This window comes from Gadus macrocephalus, chromosome 23, assembly GCF_031168955.1.
Source record: "Gadus macrocephalus chromosome 23, ASM3116895v1".
NCBI classification, from domain to species: Eukaryota; Metazoa; Chordata; class Actinopteri; order Gadiformes; family Gadidae; genus Gadus; species Gadus macrocephalus.
The window spans coordinates 17,324,512-17,341,154 of NC_082404.1; the positions used below are offsets into that span (position 1 = coordinate 17,324,512).

General features: G+C 44.4%; 1 protein-coding gene across 1 annotated transcript; it reads right to left on the minus strand.

Annotated features, from left to right (window-relative positions):
• Window positions 1-2,884: 2,884 nt before the first annotated feature.
• LOC132452549 (C-C motif chemokine 4-like) lies at window positions 2,885-4,348 on the minus strand. Its single transcript, XM_060045232.1, has 4 exons — window positions 4,156-4,348; window positions 3,918-4,029; window positions 3,604-3,681; window positions 2,885-3,512 (listed from the first exon to the last, which is right to left on the minus strand). Exons 1-4 carry the CDS (start codon window positions 4,232-4,234, stop codon window positions 3,428-3,430), a joined length of 354 nt encoding a protein of 117 aa, XP_059901215.1. The 5' UTR covers window positions 4,235-4,348; the 3' UTR covers window positions 2,885-3,427.
• Window positions 4,349-16,643: the final 12,295 nt, after the last annotated feature.

Here is a 16,643-nt window from a genome sequence, read left to right on the forward strand (position 1 = left end):
TGGGAAGGGGGGGGGGGGGGGGGGGGGCGTTCGGATGTCTTCTGACCCATGTGCTCGATCTTCCGGCCACAAAAGAAGAAGTCAATAAAATGACACTCGGGATTTTTTCTCGATAGTGTTGAGATGACTTGGAAGGGGGAACTGACTGGACTGGTCTATATTAAGAACAACCGGACACAGCATTGAGTGGCAATTTCCATTGCCCACTCAAGGTTGGACAGTTCTTGTACACATACATTAAAGGAACAAATTAAATTTAACGTGTCAATCAAGTGGCTGATCAGAGTAAATATGTATGCTGTTCACAAATAAACATATTTAGACCCTTGACCACATGTCGCTGTCAATTACTAAGAGGGATTGTACAGCGAGACACGCGCATAAACGACAGACAGACAGACACACACACACACACAGACACACAGACACACACAAGGGTGCACATGTTTCATGGGCCTCTTCCTGCAGTAACACTCTGGTGCTGCGGCCCATAAACCAGTTATCGTCCACCTCTCGTCAAACCATCCGTTCACAGGACCACAGATACTAGCATCCTCATTAGCATAGCCAGTGCCTCAGACTGAGTTCAGGGTCGCTCCCCACGATCTCTGATTGACAGTTGCAGGAGTTGCTCAGTCACACTGTGAGGGTTCCCGGGAGAAGTTGGACGTTTGTTGATTAGCCGGCAGACTATTTCACCCGCACAAACACTCGTTGTGTTCCGAAACTAACGTTGGCCAAAATAAGTGTGTACCATATGTTTTTTCATGCATGGCATTCAAATTGGGGACAAACATGTAGGCTACGGTGTCCTTCATGTAGGGATCTTCTAGCAAGGGGCCCAAACCTAAACCTCCTCCTCAAGGAGCATGTTGGGGTGCCATGCAAGTCCCTCCAGATAGAAGGATCTACGACATGAGACGGTCTGAAAGCAGACCTAGAAAGAAGAAGTTCCGTTAGTGGAACAGGAAGGCAGGAATCACCTTCTGAGTTGTACGTTCTTTTCACTGGTTGCATCACACAGAGTATATTTAGTGTTCTACCGTCTCTTTCTACGATACTGAATCTAATTCCTATCAGGTGGTGTCATATCCTTTTTGTCTGTCTGTATCCTGTTCTCCCTTTTATAATTCTATCATTGTCAGCTCTGAGCTCCCTGAAACACCTCTTCACTAACAGAGCAGAGACCGGAACATTTTCATAGCCTGACCTGTGGGGATATCTGTCTTCCGTTTGAGATTTAATTAGAATGTTAAGCGAGTCATAAAACGGTTGTGAAATGATGACGATAGGCCGCAGCATTTAATCAGTCATTGGAATGACATAGAATGACATTAGTCAGTTGAACCTGATGACATAAACATTCTCGTTTTAGTTTTGACATCATGGGGTGGGGGCGAGTCACGATGGCAAGACTGTCCTCCCATCTTTTTAACACTTTTGTCTATCAATTTTGTTCTAATCGTCCGTACACCATTGAACCCCATTGGTTATTAAGTGAGGGACCACTGTTAGGGGTAATCTGCAAGGGGGGGGGGGGGGGGGGGGGGGGCTGGTCTCAGTGGACCCCCCCCCCCCTCTAATGCACTTATTATATGTTGTTCGTCCTGGCACTTCATGTACACACTTATTGTATGATGTACGACCTGGCACTTGCAAATAGTGCCTAGCATTATGTAGCATCATATCCTAGCTATTTTTGTTTAACACAGAGAATGGGTTAAGCTAGCAATTATTAGTAACATAAAACGGTTGTGAGATAATGAAGACGGTTGTGAAATTATGATGACGTAAACATTCTCGTTTTAGTTTAGACATCATGGGGTGGGGGCGAGTCACGATGGCAAGACTGTCCTCCCATCTTTTTAACACTTTTTTTTTATTGAGTGTGAGACCACTGTTAAGGGTGATCTGGAAGGGGGAGAGGGGGGGGGGGGGGGGGCAGCCAACGATTAAGGGTTTAGTTTAGCTCGTTAACCACCCCCCAAACACCCCCTCTTACCCACTTATTGTATATTGTTAGCATTATGTAGCATCTTATCCTAGCTATCTTTGTTTTATACGGGGAATGGGTTAAGCTAGCAATTGCAAGTGCTTGGCACTTGGTTTTATGAACATCCTTACTGTACCGACAGCCATATATTGTTGTTTATTTTTCTTCTGACGTAGTTCTTCTGTGTGCGTTAGGGCATGACAGACATGCAGTCACAGACGAAAGCGGTGGGTTTCGGTCTCCATTACCTTCAGTCTACCGGTAGAACAAGATGCCCTAAACCCCCTATAGGGAAGCCCTTCTATGGATGTATCGGACGTCCTTTTCAAGTTCCTTTCCACCACACAGTGACCCACAGACAGTGAGGTTGAAAAGGAATGGAACTCGGAAAGGAAAGAGGAAGGGGGATTGCATACCAAGAAATGACGTCTCCTTTGTGGGTTTCTCGGAAGTCAATACAGGCCCTGATTGACAGCAGTAATTCAACTGATTGTATGTTGCACGTCCTGGCACTTAATGTCCACACTTATTGTGTGTTGTATGACCTTGCATTTAAGAATAGTACTTGGCATGGTGTAGCATCTTATCCTAGCTATCTTTGTTGCGTACGGGGAATGGATTAGCCTAGCGATTGTTGGTGCTTGGCACTTGGTTCTATGAACATCCTTACTGTACCATCCGACAACAATATATTGTTGTTTCTCTTTCTTCTGACAAATGTACATACTGTAAGTCACTTTGGATAAAAGCGTCTGCCAAATGCCTTAAATGTAAAATGAAAATATCAAACGAGGACAGAATGAAAGAAACAGATTTTTTGTGGCAGTTACTGAGGTTATCTTCAAAGATTGGGGTAAAGATTTCAAAATATGAAATAATGAAGATAGAGAGTCAGGTTATAGAATAAGACATCTTTTATTTATATTCAAACAAACAAAATACTTTTGAACATTAAAATGCTAAAACGTATAAATTAATAAATAGCTAGAACCTTCATCAAATCCCGTGAACTTATAGATAAACAACGATTCAACATTGTAACATAATGCGCTAACATTGATAAATACAATTTATAAATAGGACTCTCTTTTGAAAATACGTTTAAATGTTGTGCTATATTATTATAATTGAATAAATAACCTATAACGGGTTGACAATGTAGAGAAGAGGATTAGGGCGACATGTGATTCTTTTGCTTGAGTTCTGACTTCAGACTTAGAAGTCATAAAAAAAAAATGACATGTGGCCCTTATGCACTTCTGCAAAAATGCTAGTATACCTGGTGTACTCTAAATTAATTTGAAAAAAAAATCGAGCCGTTCATTGTTTCCCTCTTCAAAAGTGTCTGGTCTGCCATCTTGGAGCTCATTGGCCGACGCTGTGTAAGAAGCTTTTCTATTGGACGGTATAATGCGTTGAGGACGTTCCGGTGGTTCACTCCAATGGTGGAGGAGAGGAGCTGGAGGTGATGAGCTTCAGGAGGGAGCGGGTGGAGGCCAATGCTGCTTTTTTTGGCCCCCTGTGAAACACAAACACAGAGACTTAGATTTAGTTTTTCATAAACTGTGTGTGAATGAATGAGTTTGAGTGAATGAGTGAGGGACACTTACCTAAGCTGCATGACCTTCCTCATCACCCAGGGCTCATTATATCTGCAGCAGTACAAACCACCACTCTCCGTTTGGAAACTACACAAAACACAGAGACACCGTGAGTAGTCTGAGCCATGGATGACAACCTATCTGAGGTTAACACATCCTAACACACACGTTCAAACAAAGACACACAACCGAAAACACGTTCAAACGAAGACACAGATCCTAAAACACGTTCAAAGGAAGACGCACATCTTAACACACGTTCAAAGGTAGATCAAAGGTACAGATGTTTCTTTTGAAGAACACACATATGGCCGGTCACTTACATGATGGCATTGACACAGTGATTGTTTCTCTTTTGCACAATGAAGCCCACGATGGTTTCAGGGATCTTCTCTCTGCTCACCTTGGTGCAGCAATCAGAGAACTTCTCAACTGCTGAAGGAGAGACAGAAAGACGGTTAGTTTTCCCTAACTTTGACATTGTAAGATGGCAGTCCGTATCTTGGTTCTCGTGGCGTCCCCTGAGAACCCAGGTCCCCGTCGTCCCCATCCTCCCCTCACCTGCAGATCCTTGTCCGGTCAGAGCGACCACCACAGCCAGCAGCAGCAGGCTCTTCGTCACGGTGCCACAGGTCGTCATCTTCACTGGTTCTGATTGGCTGCGTTTAACGATCAAGAGATAGACAGGAAGACGACAGAGAAGATCAGGTGTTAATGCTCTTCTACCGTTAGACCAGTGGACTGCCCTCTCTCAGCTGGACAGGGATATTTATATTGTGAAAAAGGAGAAGTGCTGGAGTGATGTCTCTCGCCCTCCTTAGAGAAGCCCTTTTTTCTGACCGCTTTCTGATGCAATATCGGAAGACTCTCTCAAGTCCCTTTGCTCTGGAAAAGGGAAGGAACCAAGAAAGGGACGACGACGGAGGATTGCAAACCTAGAAAGAATGTCTCCTATGCCTTTTGTTTCTTGGAAGTTAAAGGCCCACTACTATGCAACATTTTTGCCAGAATTACATTAATTATGCAGGTTGAGAGTTATTCTAATGGTCCTACAACCATTTCTGGGTCGTTTGGTGGGTGTTTCATTGCCCCTTGTCGCTTCTCCAAGGAAAAAGCGAATATGCAACTTGCTCTGTTCGGACAGACACAATCCGGATGTGACGCGGCGGAAGTATCCAATCGCACCTTGAAAATGTAGTCAGATTGTAGTTTCGAAAATGCTTTACGGCACAGACACACCCCCAAACATGGCACCGGCTAGATATAAACAGCCAGTTGCGAGGCAATTGTTGCATTCATCATGGATCAATCGACTTATAAGGGACCCAAGAGGCGACTGTCGGTGCTATCATTATGTATTATGTTGGCCAACACGTACACTGATTGTTCTGTTCAACCAAAGATAAAACAATTATAATCTAGGATATAAATTCTCCCCGTCAACTATTAAAAAGGATGGATTCATGTTTATTGCAATACAAATACACCATTTTAAAAATGTAGAACCTTCTCTACACTTTATGAACATGTACTTCGGCCATGGCTCCACGCATTCGCGGCTTCTTTGAAAACAAATGCACATGGCTAGCGTAGAAGTGCATGGGGAAGGGTCGTCAACGAGTTGTTACGACAGTGTTGTAAAATATCTACTACGAAGCTGGAAGGGGCGCTGTGTAGAGAAAAGTGCGTGCGCAAACCAAGAAAACAGCGAAGAAATGGCTGATCCTGCATAGTGGGCCTTTAATACCGGCCTTATTTACCTGTCGGCCATGTTGGTTCTGCTGCGTCTTGAAAGAAGTGCACGTGGGATTAGAACCAAAATGGCTGCTAGGTGAACGACCATGTAATCTTTTGTTTATGTGACTGGTCCCAATTATTTCCATTTTAGTTAAAACATAATGCTGGTAAAGGCACAATGTGGTTAACATGAGTCTGATGTTTCTACGCATCAGCTTTGGTTTAAAGCCATATTGAAAGAAAAAAAAAACATATACAATTAGCTACCATATATGCCTACCCCAATATGTACACCTCTGGTTGTCCCAATAGCCACTCTGGTCGGCTCTCCGTCACGGTGTGTCTGCAGAACTTGCTAGTTTGGAATGTGTTTAGTAACTCTACGTATAATATTGGTTGCATGTCTTCTTTCCTCTCATCCTCACCTGTAAATCATTTGGATGAAAACAGCCTCTTCTAGATGTTTTCATCGCCCTATTTTTAGGACATTCTCCATGATTTACACTGCATGATTCAGAATTTTGGTCATGTGCTCATCGTTTTCACTCGATTGTTTCCTCATTGTCTGTCTGAATGGACACTTGAGGTCATTGATTCACTTCCTTTCCCTACGAGAGTGTTTCAATGAAGTGGGAAAAAATTGTGCTCAAACTTTTGTCTGAGACAAATATGATGACAAGCAAGAAAAAGAGACGGACCGTTAGACCAGCCAGATAGATAGATAGACGGACAGACATGTAGATAGATAGTCATAATGACGATGATAAGGCAAGGCAAGACAAGGGAACTTTATTTATGTAGCACTTTTCATACACAAGGCAGACTCAAAGAGCTTCACATATAAACATTGTCATAAAATTAAATAATAGGTAAGTAAAAGAAAATATATGCAAACAATTTGTAAAATAGTTCAGCATTTTTGAAACTGCAATGTATATAAGATCAGATCAACAGTCTCTCTGAAACCCACGTCAGGACTCCAACCCGACCTAAGGGACCTTGGTCCTTTCTCTGGGACTAAAACCCGGATTCTAGGACTCTAGCCAGGATTCTTGGACTCTAACCCAGACAGAACTTGGGTCTCAAATCCTTCAAAGTTACCCACGTCAGGACTCCAACCCAACCTAGAGGAACTTGGTTCTTTCTCTCGGACTCCAACCCGACCTAAAGGAATTTGGTCCTTTCGCCGGGACTCCAACCCAGATTGTAGGACTTTAAACCAGACAGAAATTTGGTCTCATACCCTTATCCTTGCTCTCTGGTATCAGATCATGTATCTTTCTAGAAAATATAGAAAATAAGGGCAAAGTTAAAAAGCATTTTAGTAATAAAATATAAAAATAAAGGCAAAGTTAAAAAAGCATTTTAGAAAGTGTAACGTATTTAAGATTTAGCAGAGCAAAAGCATACGTAAAAGTCTTCAGTCTTGATTTAAAGGTGGTCAGAGGAAGCGTTAATCCCAGGAGCCACACCCAATTCTCATGCATCACGTGCATACCTTAGAGACTGACCAGGTTACCATGGGAACAACTAACAACCTCCATCACGTGGCCCCCTCCCTCAGTAGACACAAGGTTCACATTCCCAGACATCACTCCCTCACACATTGACTCACTCAATCACTTCAATAAAGTTGATGATCATGTTAAACAAGAACCCATTTGTGAACTTGCTCGTTCATGCAGACTCATGAACTCTCTACCGCCCTCTAGTGGACAGTGAAAAGAGTTCAGAAAATTACATTTACATTTACATTTAGGGCATTTAGCAGACGCTTTTATCCAAAGCGACTTACAATAAGTACATTTGTCATAAGAAGTGCATCAATATATCGCTGTCGGTACAGAAAGGATGTTCATAGAACCAAGTGCAAGTACCACAATCGCTAGGTTAATCAATTCCCTGTATTACAGACATGATAGCAGCTGCTGCAGTTGCTACACAGTTAAGTGCTACAATACAATACAATACAATGCAATACAATACAGTGTACAATGGTGGTCAGAAGAGGAAATTACTGTAGATTAGAAAATTAAACCAAATTTATGAAGATACATAAGGATGCAAGTGAACCGGGCGTGGTATATTTAGATAACTTATTCTTACGGAATATCTTTGTTGTTCGCAGAAAATAGAATTGATGCTTAAGGTAATTTATCTTGACTAAAGGTTATAATTTAGGCCTCACGAACCAAAACACAGGCTGTCCATTTTCATCTCATAAACTGGAGAATGGCATTCTTATCGCACAATCACATGATTTACTGCGATTCCCTTAAAAGATATTCATTATTGGAGCTTATTAATATGCATCGTATCATGGATGACGACAGCAATATATTGTTGTTTCTTTTTCTTCTGATAAGTGTACATGTTGTAAGTCGCTTTGGATAAAACAATCTGGTAAATGCCCTTAATGTAAAATGAAAATGTAAAACAAGGACAGAATGAAGGAAACCAATAATCCATAACTTAAGGGGCAGAGTGACACTTCTGAGAGGCTCTGAGGCTGACCTGTCCATATGCTCAGCTAAGCGTTTATGTTTAGATATTTTACAAGTAGTAAAGTAATGATTGATTTGGAGGCAGTTACTGAGGTTATTTTGAAAGATTGGGGTGAAGACGCCAAAAGATAAAATTATTAAATAATGAGTCCGGTTTTAGAAAAGGACATGTTTTATTTATATTCAAACATACAGAGTAGTTTTGATTATTAAAATGCTAATAACGTATAAATCAATAAATGGCTCGAACCTTTAACGAATTCAGTGAATTTATAGAATAACAATGACAGAACATTGTAACATAATGCACCGACATTGAAAAATACAATCAATAAATAGGACTCTCTTTTGAAAATACATTTAAATGTCGTGCTATATTATTATAATTTAATAAATAACCTGTAAGGGGTCGACAATGTAGAGAATAGGATTAGGGCCACATGTGATCCCTTTTTTTGTGTGCTGGCTTCAGACTCGGAACTCATTCAAAAAAATGTGCCCCTAAACCACTTCCGCAAAAATGCTTGGAGTTCTCTAAATTAATTTAAAAAGAAAGTGCTAGCAGTTCATTGTTTTTCCTCCTCAAAAGTATCTGGTCGGCCATCTTGGTGCTCATTGGCCTGCGCTGAATAAGATGCATTTCCATTGGACGGTATAATGCGTTGAGGGTGTGGCGTTGGTTCCCTCCAATGGTGGAGGAGAGGAGCTGGAGGTGATGAGCTACAGGAGGGAGGGGCCGGAGGCCAATGCTGCTCTTTTTGTCGCCCTGTGAAACACAAACACAGAAACTTAGATTTTGTTTTTCATAAACTGTGTGAATGAATGAGTGTGTGAGTGAATGAATATGTGAGTGAATGAGTGAGGGACACTTACCTAAGCTCCCTAACCTTCTTCAACACCCAGGGCTCATCATGTTTGCAGCAGTACAAACGACCACTCTCCGTTTGGAATCTACACAAAACACAGAGACACCGTGAGTAGTCTGAGCCATGGATGACACCCTAAATGAGGTTAACACATCCGAACACGCACGTTCAAACGAAGACACACATCCTAGCACATGGTCAAAGCTAGAGATGTTTCTGTTGAAGAACACATTCGTTCCATATGGCGGCTTACCGGATGGCATTGACACAGTGATTGATTCTCTTTTGCACCATGTAGTCCACGATGGTTTCAGTGATATGCTTTCTGCTCACCCTGGTGCAGCATTCGGAGAACTTCTGAGGTACTGAAGAAGAGACAGAAACACGGTTAGTTTCATGTTGTAAGATGGCAGTCCATACCTTGGTTCTCGTGGCGTCCCCTGAGAACCTAGGTCCCCGTCGTCCCCATCCTCCCCTCACCTGCAGATCCTTGTCCGGTCAGAGCGACCACCACAGCCAGAAGCAGCAGGCTCTTCGTCATGGGGCCACAGGTCGTCATCTTCACTGGTTGTGATTGGCTGCTTTTAACGATCAAGAGATAGACAGGAGGATGGCAGAGGAGATCAGGTGTTAATGATCGTCTAGCGTTGGACCAGTAAACTGCCCTCTCTTAGCAGGGAGGGATATTTATATTGTCGAATGGAGAAGTGCTTGAGTGATCTCTCTCTGTCTCTGTCTCTCTCTCTCTCCCCCCACAAACTCACTCGCCCACTCAATCTCTCTGTCTGTAGATCTATATGTATTGTAATGACCTCGTCGGTGACATAAAGATGTCCAGTCATAGTTATTTGAAGAAACTTTTTTACGTAACAAAACAACGTCACTGGAACGCGTAATCAACGGCAAAAATCTCACCCAAAACAAACCCCGGCAACCCCAAACACGGTCTTCCTCACGTGCAAGCCTCCACCCTCCTGTTCTTCCAAGGCCCTCCCCCAGCTGACCTAATGATTCGCCCCCACACTGATTGACAAGAAGAACATTGAAATACATGCACACAAACTATTCAGATGTCCCAGGGTCGCTACATTGCCTCCCCCCGTCAAAGTTCCTCGTCCTCGAGGGAACAAATTAAGTCCCGGAAGCGACCGGGCACTCTCATTCAAGGCAAAGCTGTCCTTAAACTCCGCCAGTAGTAGCCACAGCTGATCCTGCTGTTGAGGGTCTAGTCAATCACAGTGCCCCTGCCAAATTGCCCGCACAGTAGACGGCAGAGTCTCCTCACCTGTCTGGGGAAGCTGGGCAGGGCAGGGCAAGGGGCCCAGGCTCATGGAGTGGGGTGCTGGGGTGGCAAGGGAGTAGTCTGTAGGAGCCGAAACATTGACACGAGGGGGTGGGGGGAGGGGGGAAGGGTTCCGGGAGGAGGACTGAGACAATGGACAGGGATCGGGAAGACAGGGTGGTTGGAAGGTCTTTGCAAGGGGGTGAAGGGGGGCGGGGACGTGTGACTGGTCCATCCGAGCTGTTGTCGGTGGGGGCCGGATGTAGGAGGTGTTTGGCGGGGCCATATAGACTGTGGGCCCTCCTTGGAAGCCAATCGCCCCCCTCTCCAGGTCCAGCCCTAGGATACAGGGGTCCTGCACGGCATGGAGGACAGTCTTTCTCCCGACGCAGATGGACAACAACCCCTTCCCTTTCATAGGTTCCCTCTCCCCCGTGACTGTGCGGAGCTGCACAGTTGTAAGTTGGAGTACCGTCCAGGTTGGAAAAATGTTTGGCCTCATCAGGGTCACTGCAGACCCCGTATCGACTGAAGCCAAACAAGCCACCCCCTCAACAGTGACAGGAACATGTCAAAAGTCCCCGGCCCAGGTCCGCCCAACCACGACAACAGGCTCCATGACGCTGGAGCCTGTTGGAGCCCCGCCTCCCCGGCTGCGATGATGGGCTCCTCCAGACGACGACGGCGGGGTTACGGGGGCAGGGCCTCGCGTCTCCCCAATTACGCGGACCCTGACCCGTTTCCCTGGGCTCTCACAGCTTTAGGGCACTCTCTGACAAGGTGGCCAGGCTGCCCGCAGCCCCAGCAGACCCTCTGCTCTCGACGAGACTGGGGGCGGCGGTGCGCCTGCATAGAGACAGCGCGGACGAGTTCAGTGAGCTCGTCCACCCAGGCTGGCTTCTGTGAGTCCTCACTCCTCTCCCTTGCCGATCTCACCATCGGCTGAGGAGCAGGATGACCGTCGATTGCTCCAGCCCACACCAGCTCCCTCTCTATGGCCATCTCCAAGGCCTCTTGCAAAGTCTGCGGGTTGGGCTAGCAGGGTCTGCATGCGTAGTTCTGTAGGGGAAAGGGCCTGGAGAAACTGATCCCGAGCGAGTTCGCTCTGCACGGCTGGCAGCGTCTCCCCCGGCTTCCTGCGCCTATTACAGAGTTCTGAGCGCATCAGCCCCGGCTTAACACGCAGTCCAAAACGCCTCCTTAGTGCCCCCCCTAGGGCAACATAGTCCCCCCTGTCCTCTGGGCTAAGCAGCAACAAACAAGACAATGCGTCGTCCGCCAGACACATCGCAAGCTGCAGCGCTTTGACCTTCACTGACCATCCGGCAGCATCGGCCAAAAGTTCAAATTGCGCGCGGAAAGCTTCCCAGTCAGCCTTACCAGTGTATCTAGGTGTCTTGATGGACACTGGGCTCGATGTGAGAAAGGCGCCGCCATGTCTGTCGCCGTCTTGTGGCGGCCACGGGAAGTCGGCGCTGCGAACTATGAGGGAAAAATCATCTTTTTCAAAGGCGGCCAGTTCCCGTTTGGTTCTACCCCTCACCAGAGACACCGAAGCTACTCCATACGCCCCCTCTCCGTAGTCATCCATCTCTATCTTCACCCGACAGTCCGCAGGGAGCATTATTGTTGCAGAGAAAACGCGACAACAAAAACAGAGCTAACGGCGAAAGCAACTTCAGCCGACCCGCCGAGCAGGACCGAGGAAAAAAAGAAAAATCAAAAGAAAACGTTCACTTCTGACACCAATGTAATGACCTCGCCGGTGACATAACAATGTCCAGTCATAGTTATTTGAAGGAACTTTTTAATGTAACCAAACTAGGTCACTGAAACGTGTAATCAACGGCAAAAATCCCACACAAAACAAACACTGGTTACCCCGGCAACCCCAAACACGGTCTTTCTCACGCGCAAGCCCCCATCCTCCTTCCAAGGCCCTCCCCCTGCTGACCTAATGATTCGCCCACACACTGATTGACAAGAAGAACGTTGCAATACATGCTGAAAAACTATTTAAATGTCCAAGGGTCGCTACAGTATATATAGATGCTTCAATATATTGATCTTTATGTATCTCTCTCTCTATCTCTATCAACCTCTGCTGGACTACTATGTATCCCCACATCACGACTCACTACAATGGGTGCCCGGTCATTCAGCTGTTCAGCACCCAGGCTCTGGAACTCCCTCCCCCCACACATAAAACAGTCAGACACCATTACAACCTTCAAGTCACAACTCAAAACTCACCTGTTCAAACTCGCACACAACGTCTAACTGATCACTGTTTGGATTGTTTTGTTTTTTTGTTTTGTTTTGTTTTGTCTTGTTTTTGTTTTATTTATTTATTATTGCTTATGTTTATTTATTTATTTTTATTTTTATTTATTTATTTTTTTCCACAATGTCTTGTTTTTTAAAAAATGTATGATGACTATATGCTCTGTAAGGTGACCTTGGGTGTCTTGAAAGGCGCCTCTAAATGAAATGTATTATTATTATTATTATTATTATTATCTGTCAACCTCTAACATGTCCCCACCCTCCCTACGGAAGACCTTTGCCGACCTCTTCCTGACGCAATATCGGCCATGTTGGTTCTGCCGCTTCTTGAAAGAAGTGCACGTGGGTTTAGAACCAAAATGGCCGCTAGGTGAACGACCATGCAATCTCTTGTTTAGTTGACTGGCGGAGAGACAGACAGACAAGTGTTTAATCTACCTCTTTCAGCAGTAACACTCAGCACTTTGAATCGGTTACCTCTCTTCAAACGATCCGTTCACAGGAACACGGATGCTAGTATCCTCATTAGCATAGCCAGTCCTTCAGACTGAGTTCAGGGTCACTCCACACCCCCTCTGATTGAGAGTTGCAGGAGTTGCTCAGTCACACTGTGAGGATTCCCGGGAGAAGTTGGATGTTTAGTGATTAGCATCTGGACCACATCAACCACACAAACACTTGCTGTGTTCCGAACCTAACGTTGGCCCAAATAAGTGTTCACCATGTGTATTTTTATGCATGACATTCAAATTGGGGACAAACGTGTAGGCTACGGTGTCCTTCATGTAGGGATCTTCTAGCAAGGGGCCCAAACCTAAACCTCCTCCTCAAGGAGCATGTTGGGGTGCCATGCAAGTCCCTCCAGATAGAAGGATCTACGACATGAGACGGTCTGAAAGCAGACCTAGAAAGAAGAAGTTCCGTTAGTGGGACAGGAAGGCAGGTATCACCTTCTGAATTGTTTGTTCTTTTCACCGGTTGTATCACACAGTGATATAGTATATATAGTGTTCTATCGTCTCTTTCTGTGGTGCTGAATCTCATTCAAATATGGTCGTGTCGTATCCTTTTTTTCTGTCTGTTTCCTGTCCTCCACTTTTATATAATCCTATCATAGTCAGCGCTGAGCTCCCTGAAAGACCTCTTCACTAACGGAGAAAAGATGTCATGAAGTTTTCATAACCTGAGCTGTCGCCATATCTGACTTGGGTTTGGATTAATTTCGAAAGAAAAGCAAGTCATAAAACGGTTGTGAAATAACGAAGACAGGCCGCAGCATTTAATCAGTCATTGGAATGACATTGACAAGTGCTCGTTTTTGTGTTGAATTCATGGGGTGGGGGCGAGGAGCAATGGCAAGGCTGTTCCACCCATCGTTTTTACACACTTTTGTTCTGTTCGTCCAAACAGAGTTGAGCCTCATTGATTATTGAGTGAGAGACCAATGTTAGTGTTGATCTGGAAGGGGGGGCTGGTCTCAGTGGACCACCTCATGATTGAGCGTGTAGTTTAACTCGTTGACCCCCCCACCCCCCTCTTATACACTTGTTGTATGTTGTACGTCCTGGCACTTAATGTACACACTTATTGTGTGTTGTACGTCCTGGCACTTAATGTACACACTTATTGTATGATGTACGTCCTGGCACTTGCAAATAGTGCTTAGCATTATTTAGCATCTTATCCTAGCTATCTTTGTTGTATACAGGGAATGGGTTAACCTAGCGATTGTTGGTGCTTGGCACTTGGTTCTATTAATATCCTTACTGTACCGACAGCGATATATTGTTGTTCCTCTTTCTTCTTACAAATATACATATTGTAAGTCACTTTGGATAAAAGCGTCTGCTAAATGCCGTTAATGTAAAATGTAATTGTAGAGCAAGGACTCTGTGTATCACACAGTGAATATTTAGTGTTCTACCGTCTCTTGCTGAATCTCATTCCAATCAGGTCGTGTCATATATATTTTTTTCTGTCTGTTTCCTGTCCTCCACTTTTATATAATCCTATCATAGTCAGAGCTGAGCTCCCTGAAAGACCTCTTCACTAACGGAGAAGGGACAGAACGTTTTCATAACCTGACCTGTGGGGATATCTGTCTTACGTTTAAGATTTAAATAGAATGTTAAGCGAGTCATAAAACGGTTGTGAAATAACGAAGATAGGCCGCAGCATTTAATCAGTCATTGGAATGACATAGAATGACATTAGTCAGTTGAACCTGATGACATAAACATTCTCGTTTTAGTTTTGACATCATGGGGTGGGGGCGAGTCACGATGGCAAGACTGTCCTCCCATCTTTTTAACACTTTTGTCTATCAATTTTGTTCTAATCGTCCGTACACCATTGAACCCCATTGGTTATTGAGTGAGGGACCACTGTTAGGGGTAATCTGCAAGGGGGGGGGGGGGGGGGCTGGTCTCAGTGGACACCCCCCCCCCCCCCCCCCCCTCTAATGCACTTATTATATGTTGTTCGTCCTGGCACTTAATGTACACACTTATTGTCCTGACACTTGCAAATAGTGCCTAGCATTATGTAGCATCATATCCTAGCTATCTTTGTTTAACACAGAGAATGGGTTAAGCTAGCAATTATTAGCGCTTGGCACTTGGTTCCATGAACATCCTTACGGTACCGACAACCATGTATTGTCGTTTATTTTTCTTCTGACAAATGTACTTATTCTAAGTCGTGTGAATGAAAATGTTAACATGTATGACAGACATGGTGTGGGTGGGAGGGAGGATGTGGTGGGGGAGGAGGTGAGGTCATGAATCATAAGGAGACTCATTGTCAAAGACGAATCACAGGCCCAGTAGGAAACAACTCGTTCCATTATGCTCATTGTTACAGTGAATTTGTGTGCCCTACAAATTCCATGAACCTCATTGGTGCCACTTCATCCGATCTCGTCACTCAAGCAACCCCCTCTTTATTGATCTCTGTGCTGTGAAGGAGAGAAAGAATAAGGCAAATCAGTCACAGACCCATATGAGTGAAAAAGGGCAGCCTCGCTTTATCAGTGCTCCATGTACTCAGGACTCACGAGTTCACCTAGAATCTGCATCAAAGCGTCTGTTAAATGTCGTCATTGTGAAATGTGCTTTGCTCCATTGAAACACTATGACTCAAAAAATAATAATTGGGTCGCACTGCACACACTCTGCGTGAATCCGCACTCTGTGCGTTGGGCATAACGGAGATGCAGTAGCGGCCCGTGGGCCAAATGCGGCCCCTCTTAATTTTTTTCTGGCCCGCAAGAGGTTGCATGCAAAAAATAAATAAAATAAAGGAGAAACATTGTTGAATGCAAATCAGGTTTCTGTGTGTAGCCGGTGATACTAGCCAGTATCAGTACCCCACAATCAGGAACTGGCATCTCTTATTCTGACAATGTTTGGCTCAACCGATACGTTTGAGTCTAGCTTTCCTCATATGAATGCCATCAGAACAAGTGCACATTGCTCCATGACCTATGAGAAGCTGCATGAGTGTCTCATGATGAGGAAAACAAGGCAATGCAATCTTTCTCACTGACTCAAAATGCCTCATATGTACAGTAGTTCTGTTTGGTGATGATTCAAACAACATTGTTTAATTCTAAATACGTGTCCAAAATATGTGAGAACAAAATCTCTTATAATGATACGATTAAAAGTTAAGAAGGAAGGAATGCGTCTGACAAGTTTATTCCATGTAGTAGTACTATATATATTAAGTTAACACTACTTTAAGTATGATTTATTTGTAGCGATTCATTCACGTAGTTTTACTCTGTGTGGCCCATGAACCCCCAGTGGTTTTCCCTTTCGGCCCACTTGATAAGGACGTTGAATAGCCCTGAACCCTCTATAGGGAAGCCCTTCTATGGATGTATCGGACGTCTTTCCAAAGTCCCTTTGGGTGAAAAAGGGAAGGAACTCAGAAAGGAAAGAGGAAGGGGGATTGCATACCAAGAAATGACGTCTCCTATGTGGGTTTCTTAGAAGTTAATACAGGCCCTGATTGACAGCAGTAAATCAACTCATCGTATGTTGTACGTTCTGGCACTTAATGTACACACTTTTTGTGTGTTGTATGTCCTTGCATTTAAGAATCGTACTTGGCATAGTGTAGCATCTTATCCTAGCTATCTTTGCTGTATACGGGGAATGGGTCAACCTAGCGATTGTTAGTGCTTGGCACTTGGTTCTATGATGAAGCCTACTGTACCGACAGCGATATATTGTTGTTTCTCTTTCTTCGGACAAATGTACATACTGTAAGTCACTCTGGATAAATGTGTCTGCCAAATGCCTTGAATGTAAAATGAAAATGTAAAACAAAGGACAGAATGAAGGAAACTAATGGTTGATTTGGAGGCAG